The sequence below is a fragment of the Cynocephalus volans genome, chromosome 11 (genome assembly GCF_027409185.1).
Source record: "Cynocephalus volans isolate mCynVol1 chromosome 11, mCynVol1.pri, whole genome shotgun sequence".
In the NCBI taxonomy this organism is placed as follows: domain Eukaryota; kingdom Metazoa; phylum Chordata; class Mammalia; order Dermoptera; family Cynocephalidae; genus Cynocephalus; species Cynocephalus volans.
Window position 1 is genome coordinate 57,393,009 of NC_084470.1, and position 26,338 is coordinate 57,419,346.

Sequence of the window (26,338 nt, forward strand, 5' to 3'; positions counted from 1 at the left end):
TGAGAGGCTCCAGGACAGGGCCCCTGTCGTGGGTCTCCCTGGAAGCTGGGGTTGGCCCTCCAGAAGGTGTCAATGCTCACTTCATTACCAACAGCAGCCTGCCTCTGACTCACTGGAGCAGAGTTCTGAGAGATACCGTAAGCTCGCTCCATAGGGAACCTGCTGTGATGGGCTTAAGAATGAGCTGGAGCTGACTTATAAATCATAAGTAAAATAGCTGCTTGGACTACCTCCCCTAGAAGTTTGTTTATGTCACTGATAACTGCCTCCCCAGGAGTGGCATGTGCTCTACAAGTCACTTCCTGCCAGTGTCCATCATGGAAACCCTGAAGGCAACAACCAGACTCTGCCATTCCTTGGCCACACAACCTATGGGGGAGGAGACCGCCAAAATCAGGCTGGAGGCCTGGCCCAGAGAAGGGCTCCTGTAACATGAACAGATCAAGATGCCCCCCTCCCACTCTCAACCCAGGGTGGCTCAGTCTCAAGGGGACGAGGCAGCAGGAACACAATAACTGACTAAGTGACAGCTGCTACATGAGAGAGGTCAACATGGTTCTCAGGGGATGGGTGAGGGATGAGCAGAATGTGGGTGTTACAGGAAGCAGAGACAGGAGTAGGAAGGGCATTTCCGGTGGGAGCAGAGCTTGAGCAAAGGCAGGGTGTGGTCTGAAGAACGTACAGGTGGCTGGAGCAGCAGCGGGGTGAAGGTGATGCCAGGTAAGGTTATCAAGGCAGGTGGGGGCTGATCACGGAAGGCTGGCCAGTGTTCTAAGGCAACAAGAGCCACAGGGGAGGCTGGGGAGAGCCTGCAGACCTCTGCCACGCAAGGCAGCCCTGGGGCAGAGAGGCAGACGCTTGGAGACGGCCAGAGGGAAGGAAGAGCAGAGTACAAACAAGTTGGGGTACTCCAAATGGCTCCTAGGGCTGCAGGACCTGGATGGGGTTTCCACAGATGCCCAGCTGACACATGCACCCCTCCCTGATTAAAGGTTAGCAGATGAAGCAAGCCAGAAGCCTGGACATTCAAACACAAAGTTCCTGAAGGCAAAAGGTGTCTGCTTCAGGGGAAGGGGATGGTGGACGCCTGCCCTTAGAGAGTAAGGACAGAGGCAGAAGAGGAGAAAGGGCTCAGCCTTCCCCAAAGTGGGCTGGTGGGGTAAGGCCCCCAACCCCAGGGGAAGACTTCTTTCCACAGGGACTCCATTTATCTGAACCACCTAGCAGAAGATGGCAGGAACTGCTGGGAAGGGATTACCCTTTGGAAGGAGTGCTTTGCAAATACCATGCCCTTTCCCAGCTCTCCAGCAATGACAAACTGCTGCCACCACCCTTCTGGAGTCCCAGAGACACTCAAGTGCTTTGACAAAGGCCAAGTTATTCATTAATAAGTGAGAAAACACCCAACTATCTAAATGACATTTTAAAAAAAAAAATACCCAGCAGTCTGGTGGGTGGGGTGCAGCACTAGCTTCGCAGACAGCTTGAAGTTAAGGATGCCCCCAGCCTGGGCTGCTGTGCACAAAGCAGGGGCTCAAAAACAGAAGCTATACAACTGTAGCTGGAGCAGGTGGACAAATGAACAGGACACACGAGTGGGGACAGAGTATACTCCAGTCTTCCTGTTAAACAGTGATTCACAGATAGGACAATGAGCATTCAGGAGAAGGAAACTCACTTTTGGGTGATCCTGGTCTAGGTCACAATGCATGACCCCCATTGCCTGGGATGGTGGAAGGAGCTGCAGACCAGCGTGGAAGCCTGCCTCTACAGCCTGAGACGCAAAGAGCCTCAGAACTGGAGGGCTCAGGCTCCCAGGATTGCCCATTCTCATCTTCTGGAGCACCTCAGGCCTAGCGCTGGGCTAGACAACCTTCATCAGTCCTTGCCAACTTATCTACTGCTCTCTCCACCAAACTCTCAGGAACGGACCACTGCCTGCTCCTGGCAGGACTCCCACATTCTGACCCAGCCCCAGTCTCCAGGCCTTGCACCCCTGCCCTCACTTCTTCCCAGAGTCTGCAGGAGGAAGGAGCCTCTAAGGCAGAACTTCAGGATGTCACAAAAACAACCTTGTCCAAAACAGGGCCTGACTGACCTGTTTCCTAATGTTTGAAATCCTTTTACTAGGGACGAAATTTTACTAATAAAAAGAGTTGTGCAGGATTAGTATTATTTCTACCTTAAATGTTTAATAAGACTTCAGTGAAGCAATCTTGGCCTTAAGATTTCTTTGTGAGAAGATTTTAGATATAAGACTACATAGATTTTCTATTTCTTCTTGAGTCGGTATTGTTAATTTGTGTCTTTCAAAGAATATTTACTGGCATAAAGTGGCTTATAATATTCCCTTTTATCTTTTTAATGTCTGTAAAATCTGTGGTGATATCCACTGATACTGATAATTTGTGTCTTTTCTCTTTATCGGACCACCTACAGGTTTGTCGATTTCAGGATGTACTTCCAACTCCCCTCCTCAGACTTGGTGTTTTTGTTTTGTTTTGTTTTGTTTTTAAAAGATGACCAGTAAGGGGATCTTAACCCTTGACTTGGTGCTGTCAGCACCACGCTCACCCAGTGAGCTAACCGGCCATACCTATATAGGGATTCGAACCCATGGCCTTGGTGTTATCAGCACCACACGCTCCCAAGTGAGCCACAGGCTAGTGTTTTAATGATGGGTTTTCTCCTCAGTCTCCTGTTTCTGGAAGGAGCCTTCACTGAGCGCACCTGCCTCTTGACAGCACATGAAGCATTGTGCAGCACCAATCCATACTGCTGCCTGAATGGAGGACCACTACTAGAAGTTCAGTCAATAACTAGAAGTTCAGTCAACAACCAGACATGCAGGAGAGGGAGGAAGAAGGGAGGTGGCTGTGTCCCTCCTGTTGTCCTCTCCCACCCAGATTAAGATTAGGGTCCCTCTTCCCTTGCACTGCCCCCCCCACCCCAGTCCCCTCTGTGTGCTGGGTCTGCCTTGGGCACAGAAATAAAGGAAACAAGAACGCTGCCCTTAAGAATCTCAAGTCTACTCAAAGGAGCAGACTTAGAGGATGTAACTCTGCACCATGAGTGGTGAGGAAAGCTCCGTTAGATGTTCTGTGCACTTAGGGGACTGACAAGGAATAGATGTTATCAGGGAAAGAGTTAACACTTAAACTCAATTCCAAAGGTCCTATGGGGTGTTATAAGGTGGCTGGAGAAGGCAGAACACTCCTGGGAGTTCTAACTGCTTGGCAAGGACATGAGAGCAGAGCGAGAGCACCATCCTCACCTGCAGAGCAGACCCACATGGCTGGCCCAGCCTCGACTGATGAGGTCAGAAGGGACCGACAGGGCCTTCCTCCTGTCCTGTGGTAGGGCTTAGCCCAGCATGAGGGCCGACACTGAGAGGGCACTCTGGCAGCCTACAAGATGAGTTGTGGGTAGGAGGGGAGAGACCAGAAGTCAGACATGATGCTCCACTCCCAGCCTGGACCTGCCCCAGCCTGCTGCTCTTTGCACGTATGTGTTTGGGAGGGTGGTTAAGGTTAAAATGAGGGCTGGAACTGTCATCAGCGGCAGGTGTGCTGAAGTTGGAGGGCTTGAGTTGAGGGGACAAGGAACAAGCCCCTCCCTCATCCTAAGATCTCCCAAGGACTCAAACTTTTAGGAGCAGCTCTCCCTCCCAGAAGGGAATAAGGGAGGCAGGAAAGGGTTGGGAGAGAGACAATCCAACTTCTGATCCAGGATCTTCCCACACTTAAGACCATTCCTAAAGCAGCTGGAGACCCAACAGGAACTCACAGGTGCAGATACACTTTCTAATGCCCAGGTGAAAATGCCTCATTAGCTCTGAATGTGTCTGCTATAATGTCCCTGGGAAACAATCCTCTGTTCAACAATCAAGAGAAAACAAGGCCTCAAAACCCTAGTCCCCAAAGAAGAGGTGAAACTGGCCCCAGTTTGAGCCATTCCTGTTCTCATTTGGGCCCTGGGATAGAAAAAAATCAAAAAGAGATGGGCGCACAGTACCTGAGAAGGGGGCCAAAAGAGATCAACAGTGCTGGAGGCAAACCTGCCAGATTCCACAATGTTACCTGCTGCCTGTCCTCAGAGCCAGGGCAGGCCTATGCTGGGTGGAGGGGCTTCCTGTCGGATGCGGGTATGGCTGTGGCAGGACCTGTGTTCCAGTGGCACTTGGGGGTAGGGCAGTCACTAGGGCCTGACTCACCCAGAGGATGAAGTGATAAGACCTGGGCTGAATGCCACCAGGCCTGGGATGAGAAACTGCACAACTCTCTACTGCCCAGAGACTGGGGGAGCATGGAGGGAGGTGACGTTGTGATTCTCCTAGGCAGGCTAAGATCACATCAGGCTGTAGGGCTCCTCACTCTGGGTCCCCCCTTCAATTTGCTGCTGGGATTACCTGGCCTGAGCATCCACCCAGTCTGCCCACCAAACCGAGTTCCTTGAAGGGAGATGCTTGTCTTACCCACCTGTACGCAGAGGCCTGACACTGATTACAATAGGCACAGCACAGTGGAAGAGCGCATGTGCACAGAGGTTCTAGGTCAGACCCCAACGGGGAATTCCCTACTCCATTTCGTCCTGGCTGTGTGACCTTATGCAACGGATATGACCTTTCTGGCCTTGGTTTCCTCATCTATGAAAACTAGGACAATCACACTGACATTGTAGCACTGTTACAAGAAGGAAATGATGAGGGAGGAAGGAAGGAGAAAAGCCTGCAGCTTGGGTGGACAAGGCAGCAGAGGCTTAAGGGCAGGGCGAACCAGGTCAGGGCAGGAAGGAAAGGGCTGCAGAAAGGCTAGCAGGGCCACAGGCCCAGACAGCTTGCACCTGCAGAGGTCACGATAAGCTTCCATCACTCTCATCTGACATTCTCTTCAATCCTGTGAGCACACAGGGCAGTATTAGAACACCTGCTCATCAAGATGGTAGAAGAAATGACAGGCGATATGTGCAGGGGACACAGACCTTCTGATTTCCCAGTGAGCGCTTCACCGAAAGTCAGGCTCATAGAGTAGGGCAGGGGAGGGTGGGGAGCACCATCAAGAGCTGGGGTTAGCTAAGGGCCACTGCTCTCCTGTGGATGCAGGCATTCCCTAAGGGCTTATGAACAGAGAAAGAACAAAATGTCCAGCTGGAGGCAAGGAAGCTGGAGATAAGGACTGGAGATAAGATAAGAGCTGGAACTAGGTAGAACTAGGTCGGTGGCAGTGGAATAGAACAAAGGGGTGCCTGAATGCTGTGGGGAGACAGAAAGGAATCAGATACCACTGAGATTCTGCCCGTGACTCACTGGGAGAATGAAGACACCTTTGATTAAAGAGGTGGTGGTGCTTAGGGGACAAAGAGAGGGTGCAGTGGCTTTCAATCAGACCAGGGTTGAGGCCTGATGCCTGGAGTTCGCCAAAGGCCAGTGCAGACACAGGCCAGGGGCCAGGGCCTGTCAAGGTGACCTCGGCAGTGGAAACGACAGGCGCACTTGTCGCAGGAGAGTGGCAAGGCAGGCCACACCAACCACACCCCATCTCAAAGCCCAGGCAATGGCACACAGAGCCAGTGAAGCTCCTCACCAGGCCATCCCATGGCCTTTCCCCAGATGACCATGACACATGCTGGATCCTGCATGTGTCAGAGCATGTGGGGAGCTGGCTCCAAGTCAAGTCTGGTCCTATTCTTGCCACAAGTGCAACTGGGAAACCAGCCACAAGTGCTCAAAGGAGGCAACAGATAAGTCCTCCAGCAGATTTTCTTTATCAGTCAACAAATATTGGCTGGCCCCTTTGTGCTAGATACTCCATGCTGGGTACTGAGGAGAAGAAAGAACAAGCAGGCACTAGAGTTCCCAGAACAAGATTCCAGACATCACAGGTTCCACAGGTCAATGACCAGACACACACAAGCCAAGTGCAAGAGTGCCTCTTTGTGGAGTAAGAATCCAGAGCCCTGCAGATTCTCAGGGGGTAGCAACCGGAGGGGCAAGGTATGGTGTCAGCAGCACGGCAGGAAGGGAGGTGGTTCTTGGGGTGGCACATGAGGTGTCTGAGTAGGCTCTCCAAAGAAAGTGTCACCTGTCCTGCATCTTACAGGCTGAGTGGGAGTGGAGGTAGGGGCGGTGGGGGAAGGGCACGGAGGGACAACTAGCACTGAAAGTGTGCACAGGCTTGAAAGGGCCCCTCCCTTTGCCCTGGGGCTCCACCCCCACCAGCCCAACAGAAATAATCCCTTAGAAGGTCATGAAGAAGGCAGGGCAAAGACCAGTGCTCCCCTTTCCTTCACATGCAGCCAGACTTGCCTAGTTCCTCTGGGAAGCCAGGCCAGGCTCCACACCCCTGCCCAGGCCCTCCCTGTAGGAGGCGCTGTGGTATGAAGCAAGCCCGGGATAGCAGGTCTGGACAGCAGGCAGTGGGTGAATCATGACGCCACTGCTTAACAGGTGGAGCCATCAGCAAACTGCAGGACCTCTCTGAGGCTCTGTCTCCTCCACTGTTAAAGTGGGGCTTGCGCTACTTCAGCACAGGTGTTTGTGGATTACAGAAGGTAACTTGGGTCCACTGTCTGGTGCTGGACCCCACATGACCCCACCGTGGGAAATGGCCTGTTGGCATCCTGGGGTATTCTGAGTCCTGCTGTCCATCAGTGATGGACCTGGCTCAAACCCTGGCTCTTGCTGCAACCAGACATTCCCTCTGTTTTCACCCTTCCCCTGTCCTGACTCAAGAAAACTCAAGAAAGCAGATAGCCAGTTGAGTTCCAGGAGCCTCAACATACTCAAGTACCCAGGACCCAGGGCCTAGATCCACACTGGGAAATGGAAGGCCCATTACTGTCAGACCAACCAGCAGAGAAACTGACCTACACCTGCCATTTTTCAATTGTAGTGACATTCACGTGAACGGAAAGCATTATCCCCCTTCCCTGATAGTGCTTCCTTTTTGGCCAAGATTCTGCAGATGACAAGCTTAATTTTTAAAAATGAGGCTCACATGGAAACAACCTAAGTGTACATAAACAGATGAATGGGTAAAGAAAATATGCCATATATATACACAATAGAATACTATTCAGCCTTGAATAAGAAGGAAGTCCTGTCATGGATGGATCTGGAAGACATCAGGCTAAGTGAAATAACCTAGACACTGAAAGACAAATACTGCATGCTCTCACTGATATGTGGAATCTAAAATAGTTGAACTCAGGCCAGCCCATGGCTCAGTCAGGAGAGTGTGGTGCTGATAACACCAAGGCCACGGGTTCAGATCCCATATAGGGATGGCAGGTTAGCTCACTGGGTGAACATGGTGCTGACAACACCAAGTCAAGGGTTAAGATCCCCCTACCGGTCATCTTTTAAAAAATAATAATAATAAAATAAAATAAAATAGTTGAATTCAAAGAAGCAGAGAGTAGAATGATGGTTATCAGACGCAGCGGGGGAGAAGCAGGTGGAAGGGAATGAGGAAATGGGAGACACATCAAATGGTACAGAGTTCCAGCTAGACAGAAGGAATAAGTTTTAGAAATCTACTGCCCAGCACTGTGACTACAGTTAATAATAATGTGTGTATATTTCAAAATGGCTAAAAGAGTAGATTTTAGAAGTTCTCATCACACACAAAAAAAATGATAAATAGGTGAGGTGATAGATGTGTTAATTAGCTTCATTTAATCCTTCTACAATGTACTGTGTGTATATATATATGCATATATATCAAAACATCACTTGTACACCATAAATATATATAATTATTATCAATTAACATTAAAAAATAAATTTTAAAAAAATGAGGCTCAAATTAAAAATGACCTGTCTCCCTCGCCCCTGTCTGTCTGCTCTGCACTGGAAGCAGCTCTCCTGCCACGGCCCCTCCCCCCTGAAAATGTACGCTTGTTCCAAGTTCACCTCCACCCCCTCCTTGGTCACAAGCACCTCTCAGCTACTAAGCCAACTGCTATCTGCAGTGGTACTGAAACGACCAGAGACACTGACAGATGAAAGCCTCAGCAGCTTGGCAGTCTTGTGTCCCCTAACCTTACCTGTGCCTAGCCACAACTTCCAAACCAGTGCCATTTCAAGGGACACTGACACAGCAGCCAAGTTCATTGGAGCTGGAGTGGCTAGGAGAGAGGCTGGGAGAGGGGCTGTGTTTGGAAGCCCCATCATTGGTTATAGAACCCTTCTGTGAAGCAATAGCTCTTCTCCTACACCATTCTGGGTTTTGCCCACTCGGAGGCCACAGGACTCTTTTGCCTGATGGTGGCCTTTCTCATCCTCTTTGCCATGTGAAGGAGCTGTCTCCACCTCCCATAGTTTTCTCCCGTGTCTCATCTGCCCTCTATGTTCCTTTTCCTACACCTCCCCAGGCAGCCTAGGGAAAGTGGTTGGTGCAGAGTTTTACATAGAGAAGACAAATAAATACTGTATTAATAAGAAAAAGAAAAAAAAGACCTCTCTGATTCCCTAGAATAGGCCCATTTGTGAGGGTTCCCACAGAATCCTTAACTGTACGCCCACCACACAACTCCATGTCAGCTGAAAGATGGTCGGTGGGTTTCAGCACTTTCCCCCAGCCATGTGGATTGAGGGTTATGCCCACTTTTAGCAGAAAGGTGATCTTCCCAGGTCCTCTAATGACAACCACCTGGATTTTAACTGGATTTGCTTACACGAGATTTTGTTGTCATCTGTCTTCCCTCCTTGATTGGAAGCTCTGAGAGGCCTGTCCATCACTGTTCCCCAGCACGTGGCACCTAAGGGCAGCTGAACTAATACTGAATAAAGGAACAACCTGGGGAGGCAGGAGACACGTGCTAGTTCCCTGTCTTACAGGATGGAGCTTCTCCTCCATAACGTCAGCGCACAGGCAGGAGCTATTGCTAGCCCAGCTGCACTGAGGCAAGATCTGGGGCTCAGAGATACTTAACTCAGGTCTGTGCATGGCAGACCCCATACTCTTTCCATTGGGCAGAGCTCAAGGCAATTTGGGGACACGGACACCAGAAGCCCAGTTCCCAGCTGCCACACACTCAGTGCTTTCTACCACACACACCTGCTTGTTTATCCCTCAGCTGTCTGCTCTATCCTCCCTTCTAACAATGACCTACGCCTCTGCTTCTCTCCTGTAAAATGAGGGCAAAAATCCCAACCCTGACCCTTCCTGGGAGTGTGATAAGAAAAAAATCTAACCAGGTCATAAAATTGGAAGACTTCCCATTAGAAGGTGAGCTCTGGGGAGGACTGGACCCAAATGTTATTCATCTCTGTTCTACTGTATTTCCTACAGTAACAGCTATCATTTTTACTGAGTGATAACCGTATATCAGCCAATGATTATTTAATTTATTGAATATAATCAATATTATTCAACCAATCACTATAAAAATCTAATAAGGGCAGCACTCCTTTCTTCTTTCACAGATGAGAAAAATGGAGGCCATGTACAATTAAGTAACTCATCCAGAGTCACATGGCTTGGGGTTGCTAGGACCCAAATGGTAGGGTGGGCTTCAAGCCTAGGCTGCTCCCCTCTAGAACCCCTGCCCTTTGCTCTGTCCTACTCCTGCCCCCACCTGGCAGTCACAGGGGGTCTCACTGGTGTCTAAAGCACCTCTGCATCACATTCCTGGTATCATCTCACAGAGATATGATCAAACCATCAGGAGCACCAAACAAGGCCATTTCTGGGTCAGGAACTCCAATCCTGAAAAGCATCACAAGGAAATAAAACAGTGATGCATGCAGAGGTGTTTAGAGCTGTGTTCCTCTTAATAGAGAGAATAGGCACTACAAGGTGAGTCCAACCAGCCAGGTGCTGTTACGCAGGCCAGGTACTCATGTGCCAGGCCAGAGGAGTCACTGAAATAGCAACATGACAGGCAGCACAGTGAACACACACAGGACTGTGCAGAGCAGAGTCCCACTCTACTAACCACGATCACGATCTTGGCTACACTCTGCGTACAAATGGACAAAGACTGCATGGGCTCACACAACACGACTGGGAGTAGCATTTTCTTCCACATTTTTAAATTCTTTTGTCAACATGATTTAATAATAAGTAAAAGTGACCAGAGGAACCCAGCTGCCCGTGGCTCACTGTCTTGACTATGTTCATACCCTCAACAGATTCTCCTGACCTTCACCTGGCTAAATGGGAAAACAGGAAACCAGGCCCGGCATGGCCCAGTCTAGTGACCTTTCTGAAGCTGAGAAAAACAAAAAAGACCAGCTTTGCTGCGCACAAAAGAGGGCAAACTGAGGCCTGAACACCCAGCATCCCTCTGCAACCTGGGACTCAGCATGTCAGCAAACCCAGCAGCCACACTGCAGGCCAAGTATCCTTAATCGGGACAAACATCTCCATTATTCAGGGCTAAAAACTTCAGTTAAGAAATTAACTAATGGTGAGCAACGAGGTCACCTCCCAACCCTCTCAGTGTTTCCCTTTTCCTGAAGGGGAAAAAAGCCTCCTTGCCACAAAGCAGAACTCACAACCATCAGGACTTCCTCACCATGCTGAGCTCACAAGCAGCAGGAAGAAGCGAATCACAAAAGCAAATGATAAGGTCCATGAAGCTCAGAAGACCTCTGACCTGGGGTGAGACAGCTTCATGAGGCACTGGGGGCCTGCCCAGAACCCCCTTCCCAAAGCCTCATAGTGGACAGCTAGAGTCATCAGGCACAGGTAACCCAGCTAGTCAGTTCTTGGGACTAGAACAGCCACCCAGAATCTCTGATCCTAAGGACATGCAACTGGTACCTGAGCCTCTCCAGATCTGCCAGGCCTGAAGAGCAGACAGGCTTCACCTTGCTCCAAGAGCTCCAGCTGGTGTGTGGGATTCTGAGGCTGGGCCCAGGAGGAAGGAGAAAGGAGGGAGCCCACCCACTGTGTTCACCATCTTTGCAACAGATGAAAATAACAAGGGCCTGCAAACCTCAGGGTGTAGCCCCGCAAATGACACCTTTCTGCCTCCCCCACACACCCTAGCCACATGTGCCTGTTTACACCAATTCTGGATCTCCCAAAACAGTTCCCTGAGAGCTGCCAACAGCCTTCACTCGTGCCTGGCAACAGAAGCACCAACCTCAACCCCATCTATGAAATTTATTCTTGAAATGAGGTGGGTCAAGGGATATAGTAAGAGCTACCTTTTATTAAAGGGTAGGAACTTTCCAGCCAACAGACAGCCAACACCACAGCTGGGACACATCAGGGCTCCTGGTATCCACAGCACACCACTGGCTTATTCAAGGCCTGTGACCAACTAAAACGCCCAGTTCTTTTCCATGTGGACAACTGTCAAAGGACTCCTAGTCCACACCTGAAGAATGGATTGGAGAAACCTAACTGTCTGGGCCGGCCCACGGGGTTCACTTGGGAGAGTGTGGTGCTGATAACACCAAGGTCACGGGTTCGGATCCTATATAGGGATGGCCGGCTCACTCACTTGGGAGAGCGTGCGTGATGCTGATAACACTAAGTCAAGGGTTAAGATCCCCTTACCGGTTATCTTTTTTTTTTTTTTAAAAAAAGGAAACCTAACTGTCTGACTTCACAATCACCCAGTGAAGTTCATCTTGCTGACACAGCCACAGCCTGCAAACTTTCATTAATTTTTTGTTTGTTTGTTTGTTTGGTGGCTGGCCAGTATGGGGATCTGAACCCCTGATCTTGGTGTTGTAATACCGTGCTCTAACCAACTGAGCTAACTGGCCAGCCCAGCCTGCAGACTTTTAAATAAGCCCCTTGACTTGTCCCAAAGGGGAAGTCTGCTTTTCCCTGTGAAAAATCTCAGCCCAGCAAACTCCCAAATCCATGTGCCTGTCTAGTTGCTTCATTTCTTCATTGGCATAGTTAAAGTGTCTCTGAGCCTGGCCATCTGGCAGACAAAATGGTTGCTGACCTCAGGGAGCTCAGGGGCAGGTGAGAGAGGAAGCAGATGGTGAATGGGATAATCACCACACAGCATGTCCAAAGCAAGTGCCTTGATGGGAGTGCCATCGCGGTGGGGATGCTGAGAAGATGGAACCTGGGCTCACCTGGAGGGCGGGCAAGCGGGCTGTCCAGGGAGGGAAGAGGGCAGGCAGGGAGTGCTGCAGTCACTGGAAAGAGCGGGTGTGATGAAGCTGAGCCCTGTGTCCAGGCAGAGAGAGTGGTGACATCCAAGGGAACTAGTATAGGAGGAAGGGCCTGCCCAACGTTCTACAGACTTTATTCCACAAGCACTGAAAAGCCAGCTTTGAAAAGCTGGATGCAGCTGCTGGATGCAGCAGAAGTTGGAGGACAGGTAGGGAGGTGACAACAATGTGATTAGAGTGTTTTCATAAAGAGCATTTAGCGAAGTCCAGAAAGGAAATGGCGACGGTCACTGAAAAAAACAAGCCGGATGTGGGTTAGGAGAGCCATCTTCTCACCCGAAGGACAGCAGAGGGCAGCTGCCTCTCAGCCTGGAGGGACAGCCCCTTCCAGCTGCACAGCACCAGATAGTGTTCACACATCTGCACACACTTCTCTGTTGTGCTCACCAGGGCTTCTGGCCCCCACATCTACTCTGGGATCAGGTATTATTACCCCATCCAGATGACCAAGTTCAGAACAAGTAAAGTAACTAATGGCTCACAACTAATAACAGATGGGTCAGCATTTAAACTGAGGTTTTCTGACTGCATCATGCTTTCAAAACTCTCAAATAAACAGCCCCAAGGCTTGGCTGTGTTTTCTTCACAACAGAGAAGTGTGACCATGTCCATTCTTAGACCAATTGAGAAAAATAAGAAAACCACAAACTGGTAGGGCTGCAAAGGCCTCAGATATCACCTGGACAAGATGAACTAGATCCAGTGGCCCAGAGAACATATTATAAATAGCACCTACCAAATCAGAATCTTCCAGGGTAAGACCTGGGAATCTGCATGTTCAGAGAACCCACTGCAGTGGATTGAACTCGTGTCCCTCAAAGACCATGTATTAGAAACTTAACCCCCACTGTGACAGTGTTAAGAGGGTGGGAAATCCTATTATGGTAATTGAAAGGTGAGGCCTTGAAGAGGTGATTAGATTGTGAGGACCACACCCTAGTAAATGGAATAATAAGTTCATGGTTTAATGGTGATCATGGGCGTGGTTCTGAGAGCTTTAAAAGAGCCATTTCTCTCTCTCTGCTCTGCCATTCTGCCATGTGAGACCCAGGCATCACTATCACCACCAAGGCCTTCACCAGATGTGTTCCCAGAACTTTTGGACTTCCCAGACTCTGAAAATATAAGCAATAAATTTCATTTTCTTATCTATTACCCAGTTCCAAATATTTTGTTAGAAGCAACAGAAACGGACTAATACACTACCTACTCCCAGCTCACAAATCTAACACATGGCCCAGCTGAGCAGCCTCTGAGTCAAACCAGATCCCTCCTCTTTAAGAGGCTGACCCAGAGGAACTGACCTTCATGAGGCCACACCCAGCTGCCTGACTGGGGTGGGCTCTGGATGAGTAGCAGACAAATCATTTATATAATTAGATGTCCTGAGAACCACAAGAGATCCAAGAAGAGTGTGCAGCAGACACGGGCAGAAGTGAGGGCTAGACTTCAGGTCTCCTGACCTCAAGTAGACTGTTCTGTGTTTTCCTGCAGCAATGGAGGAAAGTGACTGGAGCCTGAGTTCCCAAGTCATTCTATGGGCTCTCTGGTGCCTGAGCCCCTCCCTTCACTTGGGAAGGCTCCACCTTGAGCCTTGGGAGAGAAGAAGCCCACCACCCACTATAGGGGCCAAAAGTGCCCCCCACTCACTTCTTTAGCTGTCTTGCAGCAGGCAGGTGACCCTGCTGATCCGATACACCCACAAGAGACTCGGAACGGTGAGTGGTGATGAGGGGGCGGAAAGATTTTCTCCGGTGCCAGCTGCACCAAGACTGATTCAAGACTGACCACAGGGTGGCAAAGCAAGCTGCAGTGACTAGGACTTGAAGGCAGGAGTGGTTTCCTCATCAAGCCATTTTTCATTTTTCTTACGAAATGTTAGGCTTCTCTCTGGCTATGTACCTCCAAGGCTGGCTCTCTTTTTTTAAAAAAACAAACACTTTATTTTCTTCTAAAACCAACCAGAATGGATTTCTGTTGCTTGCAACTAAGTGCCTTGGCTACACATGCCATTTATAGCAATAACCTAATAGCGAAGTACATGTAACACTTTACAGGGTTCACAGTCATCTTACATTCCACAGGGAGACCCTGGGATGCAGGGAAGGCAAAGGTTCTGACGCCCACTTTGCAAATGGAAAAGCTAGGACTCAGGATGTTAGTTGTTCTGTGAGGTGGGTCCCAGCATCCTTCCCAAGTCTCCAGACCACGACAAAGGCCAGTTGCTGATGTAAGCAAGCCAAGGCCTTTATCTTTAGAAAAAGCAAAATTTTTTAGAAGTCAATTTCCAGGTAAGAGGTTTACAGAGCAACAAAATTTGCCGAAGCTTCTAGGAGACTAGAAGCTATTGTAACATCTGAACAGCTGCCTCTCAGAGTGTCACAATCTGAGAAGTAAAGGTAACACAGTTGTCTCCTCTCGGGTGTGATCTACAAGTGATAAAGTCCTAGTTAAAACCAAATTTAAACTGCAAGTCAGAACTGGCATGTTTATTTATGGGGGAAAAATTGCTTAAGCAAGCAGGGTCTTATAATCCTCACCTACACACACGTTTGGAGGCAAAGCATTTTTTTTTTTACCCACGTGCTCAGCTGAAAGGCTGAGAAAGCAGACCCCCGGCTCTGACAACTGTGTGCTGTGGGGCCCTGGGCAAGTTCTTTAGCTTCTCAGAGCTGCAGTTTCTTCAACTGCAGAGTGGCATTAAGTGAGGGAACGTGTGTGATGTGACAGCTCTGCACTGTGGCTGCCACAGAATAAGTCCTCCATCAGTAGGTGCCAACTCCAGTGAAGATGACAGTAGAGCCTGACACTCTTGCCTGTGTATTCAGAGTGAGGTCCTTGAAATTCTACTGCTCAAGTGATGGCCTCCCAACAGCCCAAAAAGGGTCACATAACAGATGTCCCCCGTACATGCCTCATTCCTTCCCTCAGTTCACCCAGAGTGACCACCAGAGGAAGAGACAGCCCTCACCCTCGAGCTGACTGCAGTTCAGCAGGGCAGACCCATATGCATGCAGAGAACATAAGTCCAAGTCAGAAAAGGCTAGGCACAGTGTGCGGGGGGACAGAGAGGTGGCGGAGGGGCCTTCCACAGATGGTCTTCCCAAAGTCAGACCACCTGCTCTCCTGCCTGTTCTATTCCTGCCCACTCCTCTGCCCAAAACCCCTCCTCCTCTTCCATGTCTCCAAACAGCTACCCTCCTCCGTGACCTCCACTTAATCCCTCCACAAGTGTTTTCCCAGTACCTCCAGCAGGTCAGCCCTGTCCTAACAGAGCCCAAATGGGGACATGACCCATAAGCTGGGGTACACATAACTACCCTGGGTCCAAGAGCTCCCTCCTCCCTGCAGCCCACTGCATGCAAGTGTCACCCCCACCCCTGCTGCAACCCTCCCTCCAGGATGCTGACAGCTCTTGCACACCCCTCCACCACATACAGCAGTGGACTATATTGTAACTGGTGGTACACAGGTCAGCCTCTCCACTGGACCCCAGCCTGACCCTGCTTTAGGCAAGGGCTGGCCTCACTGACCCCCTTCCCCACCTAGGCCCTGCACACTCAAAGGCACTCAACCATAACAGCAATGACAGCCAGCTGCAGAAACTGACAGAGCCTAGCACTCACTCTCTCCCTGCATGAACAGAACCTGCCTGAGTCATGTACTCCAGCACCCAGGGCAGGAAAGTCCTGCTTTCACCAGATAATGTCAAACACAGGTGTTTTTTCTTTAGGATCAAATTACCCTACAAAAAAATCTAGTGGAGCCTTGCCATGAAAACAATTGGGGGGAGGGTGGCTGTCCTTGAAAGGACAAATGTTTTCTTGTTTCAGCCACATAACATTTTCTCTAGACAGAGCAGCTCTTTAAAGCCCCAAATCAAAACAGCCCGGTGTGGATTTTACTCCCCACAGGATGCTGTTACCACAGCAACTGTTTTTACTTTTAGAATTCTTTCAAGAGTACAAGCTCTTGCTTCCATCCAAAACAAAACCAGGGAGAAGCCAGGGCACTGGGATTAAGGGAAAGGACCCGAAGGAAGGAGGAGGTCCGGATATGACTGAGCCACCTCACACTGTGCTGTGGGATCCCCCAGATCTCTGAACACCTGGCTTAGAAACAGGTGCTTAGGGTGTAGTGTGGGGGTGCGGGAGGAAGATAGAGGGATGGAGGTATTGCTTATGTGTTTGGGGGGGGGTGTGGGATGTGTGCCAGTGTGGAGAGGGTTGAAGTATGCGTAGGTGTGGGTTGAGGATATGGTGGGGGTGTTGTGAGGGTATAAATGGAGTGGGTGCTGTTTGGGATATGTGGGGAGGGAGCTGGGGGTCTGTAGTGGTAGTGTTGGGGTTGGGGAAGGTGAGGAGGTGTGGGATGCCCTGTAGGTAGGGGAGTGAGTGTAGGCTGGAGGGTGTGAGGAGTATCCTGTTTTATGTGCACATGCATAAGCGTTGGAGATGGGTTGCAGGTTTGTGGAGGTGTGTTGCTGGAGGTGTGTGGGGAGGTACATGGGTGTGGGTTAGGGAGAAGTATTCCTCAGTATCCCAAGATGAAACATGGGACACATCTTCTCCAGAAACAAGGACATAAATTGCATTTCAATTCTGTATTACAATTCTTAGTACTACAGATCAACAACGTCCTAGTCCAAATGTCTGTGGGGTAAGTGGAAAGCCAACAACCACTTAAAACACAGCCTGAGTCTGAAACACGGGACTAGAAGCAATTGTTTGAGGCAATGCAATCTCTGGTCAGAACCCCCTGGTCAGGTGATCTAGAGCACGGAAAGAGTCTGGATGGCAGGTCAGGAGGGCAGCACTGGGGGCCTGGCTCCCTGTCCTCCCTGTGAGTCTATAGTAAGCCCTTCTTCTAGTGCACAAAGCCTGAGGGGCTCAGGGTCACGGGACACAGCATACACAGTAGTGCCACTCCACAGGGAACCCTGAAAATATCTGAATATTTTGTTAAAACAAGTTTAAGTTGTCCCTGTCTGCAAGGAGCTGCCTGTCTAGTGTGGGGTTGGCATGAACTGGGACTTACTAGCATTAAAAAAAAAAAAAATTTAGCAGCTACTACTACTACAACTACAATATTATCAAGATGTTGTGGGAGGTCAGCAGCATTATCATGATCACTGCATGGCAACCACTCACAAGAGAATAGTCTTCTTTCTTAAAAACAAATGCCAAATGCTAAACAGGGCTGAATCACTATATCCATATGCGGGGGGGGGGGGGGGGGGGGGAGGATCTTGATCCCTACTTCACACCATGCAAAAGCAAACTCCAGAAGAAATGGATATCTTAAGGTGAAAAGTGGTCTAAAACTTAATAAAATCTAAAAAGAGAACTAATTCAGTCTAGAGGACTATAAAAGAAAAGTCCTCCAAAGAGAGGAGTAACTCAGGGCCCCAACCACCCAGCAGACAGCAACTTGAACACCAGGGGGAAAGAACGGTCCCTTCATGCCCTCCAGGCTCCAGGAGACTGCCAGAACAACTGAGGGATTCACCATGAAGGTCAAACAAACTCTTTTGTTGCAAAATCTAATAGAAAGTCTAGAAACCAGCTTGAATTTCAAGATACCTATACTTTCCAATTCCCTGTCCTCTATCAGTGAGGCCTTGGGAACACCCATTACATCTTGCAATACCACAAAAGTCACCCAAAGGGGAGACTGAGGCCAGCATAACTGTGTCAGTGGCAGAGCAAGAAAGAGGGATCACGTCTTGTGGCTGTCAAGAGTGTCTTCTGCTACGTGAAGGCTGCTTCAGTCACCCCTGAAGGTGAGCTAAACAGTACAGCCATGTGTCTGCCTCAATGGAAGTCCTGCCCTCTGAGGGAAACTCAGAAAGAGGCTCGCTCTCCACCTAGGCAAGTTGTTTCTTCCCAGCATGTCAGACCAAGCTGAGGAAGATCCCATTCTCTTCCCTGTAGCCCACTGCAGAGCCACTCCCTGCACAGGGGGCAGGGGGAACAATTTTATCCCACAGGAAGAACACCACTGAACTCAGCCAGGAGGCAGTAGGCTCCCTGGTGCCCATCTTAGGAGGGAGAGCAGGTTAGAGAACCAGGGTTATGCCCCGTGTGACTCTGTATGGTCCCTTCCCTCTCTGGGTCTCAGCTGTTCCATTTATAAATTAAAGGGGTCCTCACCAGGGGGTAAGGAGTAATCAGAGTACAGCAGAAAGAATAAATGTGCACATTGCATTTCCCATCTATCAGCTCCCTTCTGCCCAGACCATCTCAATCTTTGTCCTGGGAGGTGGAGGTTACTGTGGCCATCTTCCAGCTGAGGAAGGTAAGATCAGGGACATAAAGAGACTTACCTAACTACGGGTCCAAGAGTGAGCAGAGTGGCAGAGCAAGGTGGCAAAAGCAACCTGTCCAGGCAATCACTGGCACAGGGAACCGTGAGAGAACAGGCCAGCCTGACTCAGAGGCAGTGGTCAGCACACGCAGGGCAGCTGTGCAGCCCTCAGGGCTTGCCCACCTGCAGGGACAGAGCAGGGGCAGAAAGAGAAGGAGGCAGAGTAGCAATCTGAAGATCAGGGGTGAGCCACTCTTGGGCACAGCAGGAAGGCTGCCGGCACCACCACATTGGGCGAGCCCAGATGGCAAGGCCAAAAGGGCACTGCCTCAGCTTGGTGCTACCTCTCCCAAGAAGATCAGTGAGGCCTTAAAGCAGTGGAAATGAGGCTCAATTCACAGTGAGGCTGTGACCTCCACACTGCACCTAAATCCAGCTGGCCTGCCCCCCCACCAGCACCTTCCCTCCCACACACTTCCTTGAAACAGCTGGACCAACCTTGCCTACCACCTTATCTTGCCCAAACCCATTCCCAGTCCTCCCCTAGCTTTCTCAGCTGACTGCCCCCACCAAGTTTCCTCTGCCCGCTCTTCCAACTTCTCCTAAAGACCTGCAGGGTGAACCTCAGGGCATAGACTGATGGTCCAGGTCTCGTCTTTGCTATCTAAACTCTGTCCCCAGAGGGTCCCATCCAGCCCCAGGGCCTCAAATCCTATCTACGCAAGCATCTATCTCCAGTCCAGAGGCCTGGTTGACGTCTCTCTCCACTTAGACATCTAATAGTCATCTCTGGCTGAACATGGCCAAAACCAGACTCCTGGCCTCCCCTGCAAAGCCACCCTCTCCTGTGTGTCACCATCTCAGGAACGAGCGCCACCACCCAGCCAGCTTGCTCTCTCCCACAGCCCATCCATCAGGAAGTCCTGTAGCCCTGTCCATGTGCCACTGCCTTACACCTGGGCCACTGCAGCAACCTCCCACTTCCAACACAGTCAGCCAGTGTAGGGCTCTCCATCACCCTTAGAGTGAGCTCCAGCTTCAGTGGCCACCACAGCCCCCTCTAACTGGCCCTGGCCCCCCAGACCCTCTCCACCCTCACACCTCTCCCCATCTCCCACTGTTCAGTCTACTCTTGCCACTCAGGGATTCTTCTGCTCCTCAAACAAGCCAAGCTAGTTCTTGCTTAGCTTGGAATGCTCTGCCCTGGATCTTGGCATCTTACCCACCCCACTTCCCATCCCCCCATTCCCCTTCTCAAATATCCTACTCAGAGAGGTCTTCCCAGGCTAGGGCAGCTGCACAGCCCCTCCCCCCCCACCCCCCCCCCACACTCCCAAGTTCCTGATATTATCTTCCCTGTTTACCCACCCCTCCCATGGAAGCCCCTTGAGGCAGGGAGGCAGTCTTGTTCACGGCTGTATCCCCGGTATCTGTCACACAGCTGGTACTCAATAAATACTTGTTTGGTGGCTGGCTGCAGAGCTCCTGCAGAGAGGATAGGCAGCTAATGCTCCAGGGAAAGGACGTATCCTACTTCCAGTGAGAGAATCTCAGGGAGTGATCAGAGATTTCAAGAAAAATGCAGCATGAGAATCATCTGGGGGAACCTTAAAAATGCAGATTTCTAGGATATATACCAGAGCCATAACAGGAGATCCAGGGTAGGGCCAGAAAAGGGACTGCAAATTGTCTCACTAGACAATCTTGACACACAGGTAGGTCTGAGGATTTCTGATTCATCCAACACCTTCATTTCACACATGAACATGTCGAGGCCCTCAGAAGGAATGACTTCATCCAAAGTTACAACGCTGATTCACCAACAGGTGTCTGTGTGGGGAGTCCCAAACCTCCCACCCACAAGGTTGTCCCTCTCACTGTATCTAAGATGACAGGGTCGGGCCGGCCCGTGGCTCACTCGGTAGAGTGCGGTGCTGATAACACCAAGGCCCCGGGTTCGGTTCCCATATACGGATGGCCGGTTCGCTCACTGGCTGAGTGTGGTGCTGACAACACCAAGTCAAGGGTTAAGATCCCCTTACCGGTCATCTTTTAAAAAAAAAAAAAAAAAAAAAATAAGATGACAGGGTCTGAGAGCCCAGGAGAAAAGGTCAGTCCTTAGGAAGAACGAGGACTACCCAACCCACCTTGGCTGTGGTTCTGCAAATCCACTTTCTTCTTAATTTAACACTGCATTAAAAATGAACTCCACCTTCAAAGAATTAGGGCTAGAATGAGTAAAGCAAGGGTCCAGAAGAATGATTTCTTTGCTTCCATGGGAACCAGGCCAGTTCCATCCACTGTCACCCAGCGGGAGGGCTAGAGGACCACCCAGATGTCCCACTTCTGAGAGGGTGAGGAAGAAGGGACAGACATCCATGTTTATAAAAGGCCCGTGTGAAAGACTGCATGCTAGACACATCACAGACAGCATCTTTCTCTGTTCTCCCAGCTACTGATGAGGTCAGAAGCCATATCTTGACTTTACAGACAAGGAAAGGGAAGCTCAGGGTCTTAAAGTCTTGTTCTTGATCCCACAGATGTGATGAATGGTGCTGAGGTTTAAATCAGATCTGCCTGGCTCCAAAGCCCATGCTCTCTCCACTACACCACTTGGCTTCCGCCAGGCAGCCTGATGGCAATTTGTGTGTGTGATGGAAGGAGACCCCTTCTTGGGGGCTGCAACAACCCAAAGCATCCCTGCAGATTCTTTCAGCCCCAGGTTTCCTGGTCTATTACACAAGGATGAACCAACACCTACCTCAAAGGGCTGCTTTTGGAGATTGATCAAGTTGTAAGATCCTGCAACAAACTGCCGTAAAAATGTTATGACTGCCAACCTGGCAGTGACCTCCTCTGCTGACTTTGAGATCAGGCTGTTGGGCATGGGGATGTGACCACATGGGGTGGGGGCAGAGGCAACCTTCCGAGGCATGACTAGGATATGGACAATCGTGACTCCTCACCCAGAACACTGGGCTCTTCCCCAGTGCCTCTGTCCCTCCCTCGACACTTGCTTGCCCCAACCCCACACTGGCCAGGGACCCTCCCTGGCAGTCCCAAGTCAGAAACTTTTAGTGTGCTCCCTCTACCTTGTCACTGCTCCCACTCTCCACAGGGTGCATTTCCTGAGTGTGTAGATCACAACTACACCACTCCAAATCATCAGCATTTAACTCCACAGGGTGCACACACAGAAGGCCCTGAACAAGAAGCTAGAGTCACCAATCATGAAGATAGACAAGTTCAAAGCCCTCTGCCCAACCCTAGGCTCCCAAGGCTGATCTGAAGGTCACCTGGGCTTCTACCCACCATTTCCTTCTCAGCTCTTAATAAATGGGAGTTCAGGTAGAGATATGGTTTCTTATGAATCAGGCTAGCGGGAACAAGTACTCCAGAGATTCACAGTCCAATAAGGTAACCATGAGTCACATGTGGCTGTTTAAATGTAAATTAATTAAAATTAAATAAAATGTCACATTAGCCACATTTCAAGGGCCCTAAAGCCACATGTGGCTTATGGCCACAGTGCAAATTATAGAACACCATCACTGCACAGGTTCTACTGAACAGCTATGCTCTAGTGTCTTCCTGGTGAAAACCAGGAATTGCTGTTGAATCTTCAGGCTGACAGCCAGACCTTGGCCTGAAGTCATGTCCAACCCCTGGGGAGGCTGATCAGCCATACAGCCAGTCTCCCTCTGTTTCAGGGAGGCAAAAGACAGCCCAATCCAGGCCAAATGCTCAGGAAAGCCAGCAGCCAAGGGGGCAAGTGTTTGTGCCAAGTTAATCACCTTTAGAGAGCCTCTGTTTGGCTGCTGAGGAAGGAGGAGGCCAAAGTCTGGACAGCAGTATAGAGAGATGCCACAGGGTTTCACCTACACAAGCTTGAACTGTTCGCCTGCTCACCCAGCTTGGAATTTCCGGATAAAAGCCAAGAAAAGATATTCAAATACAATACAGAAAAGTGTGCCTGGGCTGGCAGCCCTCCCAGCTGGAAACCCTGGCTCCTGCAGAACTTGGCTACCAAAGCACCCAACCCAGCACTTGCAGACTGTGCCCCTGCCCCAGTTACTGCCAAGTGCTTGCTGTCAAACCCACTGGAGCATCTCCACTGTCACTTCTGTGCCTTGAATTTTCCCACCTTCAAACTGCTTCCTTGGAATGCTCTCCTTTCCAGCTACCCCAGTACTCTGCTCCCCCATCCTCCATGGCTCAGCCCAAGTTCCAAACTGCCTATCCATGAAGCTTCCCCAGACCCTCCCTGGCTTTCCCAGGAAATGAACCCCAGCAGTACAATCTGACATTTAATATTGTATATAGTCTTTCCACCTGCCAACGTGGGCTGGCTGACCTACAGGACACTGAGTCAGGCAGTGCTGTGTCCTGTTCAGAATCCTTCTCCCCTTGGGCTGACAAGGAAGTGCTTTGTAAAACTTCAGAGCCACACGACTACAACCTAGCTTTATGCTGAATAATATATGGAAACATTGCAATCCCTAATCCTGTCTCTCTTCATCTGCCACAATCTCAGAACTCTGATTCATCTATAATATCAATAAATTATGAGTTTATAGTCTGTTGGGGGTTGGGGAGGAAGATAAAACTATGAAGGAAACAAACCCCATGCCCGAAATCCTGAGGCCTCCAGCAAAACCATGCACACAGTAGGACCTCGATGAAGTGCCTACAACTTGAGTGCTATAGGACCAGCAAAGAGCCATCCTCACAGGGCAAATACGCACTCTCCCCTGGCAGATGCAATCTGAGAAAGTGCTCAACCCTATTAGAGTCTGTTGTTACATCAAGAAGACTGAAACAAAAATGTAGAGCCACTTTCCTCCCTGAGGGACGAAACTCCTGGGCTCTTATCTCCAGCTTACTTGCAGGTCCCGTAAAAAACAACTGTTGGCTGGAAAATTAACTCGAAATTTAGACCCTTGACTGTCTTTCCCCCAGGCATTTACTCTAACAAAAAGTCACTGAAGAACTGTGGAGATTAAACATGACACCACAATGCAGAAAATTTAAAAGTAAATTATTTAGAATATTTATATTTATTTAAAGAATAAATATGATACCAAATGCACAGGCAACAAAATCAAAAACAGCTAAATTGGATTTCATCAAAATTTAAACACTTTGTGCATCAAGCACACTACCAAGAGAGTGAAAAGACAACCCAGAGAATGAATAAAAATTACCAAATCCTGTATCTCATCCCATTTAATACCCAGAATATGTAAACAATTGAACTATAACTCAACAAAAAGATAAACAACATGATTAAAAATATGGGCAAAGGGCTGGCCAGTTATCTCAGTTGGTTAGTGTGGTGTTGGCACTGAGGTCAAGAGTTTGGATCCCCATACTGGCCAGCTGCCAAAAAATTAATTAATTAATTAATTAAAATTAAAATATGGGCAAAGGACCTGAATAGAAATTTCTTCAGGGCCGAGCCCGTGGCGCACTCGGGAGAGTGCGGCGCTAGGAGCCCATGGGTTCGGATCCTATATAGGAATGGCCAGTGCACTCACTGGCTGAGTACCGGTCACGTAAAAGACAAAAAAAAAAAAAAAAAAAGAAACTTCTTCAAAGAAGGTATACAAATGGCAAACAAGTACCTGAAAAGATGCTCGACACCACTAATTATCAGAGAAATGCAAATATAAACAACAATGAGACACCACTTCACACTAGGCTGGGTAGGATGGGTATAATAAAAAAAGGGAAGTGGATAACAAGTGTTGGCAAAGATGTGGAGAAATTGGAACCCTCATGCATCACTGATGGGAATGTAAAATGGTGGGGTAGCTGGGGCAAACAGTTTGGTGGTTCCTCAGAAAGTTAAAAGTATGGGGGAATCAAGATGGCAGAATGGACGGGCCGCAGCGTCATTCTCTCCCACAAATCAACCAATTTACAACTATAAAAATGTAACATCAGCCAAGCCAGGGCCGCTGGAGCTCAGGGGAAGGGGAGGAGAGACCTATGGAGTTCATGAAGACAGGAGAAACTACGATGAGAGAAAGAAAAAGCTGCTTTGAGCGTTTGGGTCGCAGCTGCTTTAAGGCTCGAACTGCTGAGTGCATGGAGCAGGAGCCAGCAGAAGCTGCAGCTGTGCCCTCCAGATGGAGTTGCTTGGAGGCTGCAGGAGAGAAGAGGGCCTTAGCAGCCCCCAAGACAGCAAGACCACTAATAGGGTTCCCATGGACCCACACAGGAGCGAGGAGCCAGAACAACTTAAAAAAGGGAGCCATTCAGAGGCTGGTGAGTCATCGCAAGGGACCTGCGCAGGGCCCGTCCCATGGGAAGTGTTTGGGGCACGGGCGATGGGGGAGACAGGCCCACCAGGGGATCACTGGGGCACGGTAAGGACAGCTGATCTGCCCCCAATCAGCACAGGACCACTCAGAGGAGACTGGTCGGGAATACAGAATTGCACAGGGTGCAGTTTGACAAAAAAACTCAGGCCCAGACCAGAGATTCTACAGAACACAGATCCACTGGGTCTCTGGAGAGCCAGAAGTACCTATATAAGGTCAATCATTAAACCCTGAGCTGCACAAAAAGCCTTCCCTAGGGAAACAGCAGCAAAGTAGCAATTTAAACAACCACACAGCTCAAGTACTGGTTCCCGTGTTAGAAGCAAAGGACAAAAAATTAGTTCCGGACCAGGCACACCACCAGCACCTTGGGGCCTGCCTGGGAACTGGAGACTTGGATCTGGGGACTGGACCCCAATCCCACTTCCAGGCAAACTGCACCAGTGCCTCGGGGCCAGCCTGGGGACCTGAAGCATGGAGAAGAGGACTGGACGCCCCTCCCACAACCAGGCACACCAAGCCAGCACCTCAGGTCCTGCCTGGGGACCTGAGGCAAGGAGAAGGGGAACAGTCCTCTCTCCCACAACCAGGCACACTGAGCCAGCACCTTGGGGCCCTCCCAGGGACCTGGGGTATGGAGTTGGGGACTAGACCTCTCTCCCACAATCAGGCACAACATGCCAGCTACTCGAAGCCCACCCAGGGAACCGGGGCAAGGAGAAGGGGAATGGTCCTCTCTCCCACAACCAGGCACAACGTGCCAGCATCTCGGGGCCCACCCAAGGTCCTGGGACATGCAGAAGGGGACCAGACCAGCCTCTCACAACCAGGCACACCATGCCAGCACCTTGGGCCCCCCCCAGGGACCCAGGGACTGGAGAAGGGGACTGGACCACCCTCCTACAACCAGGCACACTGAGCCTGTGCCTCAGGGCCCACCCAGGGACCCAGGGTATGGAGTCGAGGACCGGACCACCCCCCCACACCGAGGCACAACATGCCACCACCTCAGAGCCCACCCGGGGAACCAGAGCAAGGAGAAGGGGAATGGTCCTCTCTCCCACAACCAGGCACACTGTGGCAGTGCCTCAGGGCCTGCCCGGAGTCCTGAGGCATAGAGAAGGGGACTGGACCTCTCTCCCACAACCAGGCACACCAAGCCAGCGCCTTGGGGCCCACCCACTGTCCTGGGGCATAGAGAAGGGGACCAGACTACCCTCCCACAACCAGGCACACTGAGCCAGAGCTTCAGGACCCACCGGGGGTCCTGAGGCATGGAGAAGAGGACTGGACCTCTCTCCTACAACCAGGCACACCATGCCAGCACCTTGGGCCCCACCGAGGGACCCAGGGCATGGAGAAGGGGACTGGACCTCTCTCCCACAACCAGGCACACTGAGCCAGCACCTTGGGGCCCACCCAGGGACCCAGGGTATGGAGTTGGGGACTGGACCTCTCTCCCACAACCAGGCACACTGCACCAGTGCCTCAGGGCCTGCCCGGAGACCTGAGGCATGAAGAAGGGGACTGGACCTCTCTCCCACAACCAGGCACACCA

At 50.3% G+C, this 26,338-nt stretch overlaps 2 protein-coding genes across 3 annotated transcripts in view; one reads left to right on the forward strand and one right to left on the reverse strand.

Annotated features, from left to right (window-relative positions):
* CCDC12 (coiled-coil domain containing 12) overlaps positions 1–26,338 on the reverse strand; it is a 58,386-nt gene that overhangs the window by 22,073 nt on the left and 9,975 nt on the right. The window lies entirely within an intron of this gene.
* LOC134391324 (ATP synthase F(0) complex subunit C2, mitochondrial-like) lies at positions 7,834–8,296 on the forward strand. Its single transcript, XM_063115349.1, is given in 2 exon segments — positions 7,834–8,178; positions 8,181–8,296. Coding segments are annotated over 2 exon segments (405 nt in total). The 5' UTR covers positions 7,834–7,889.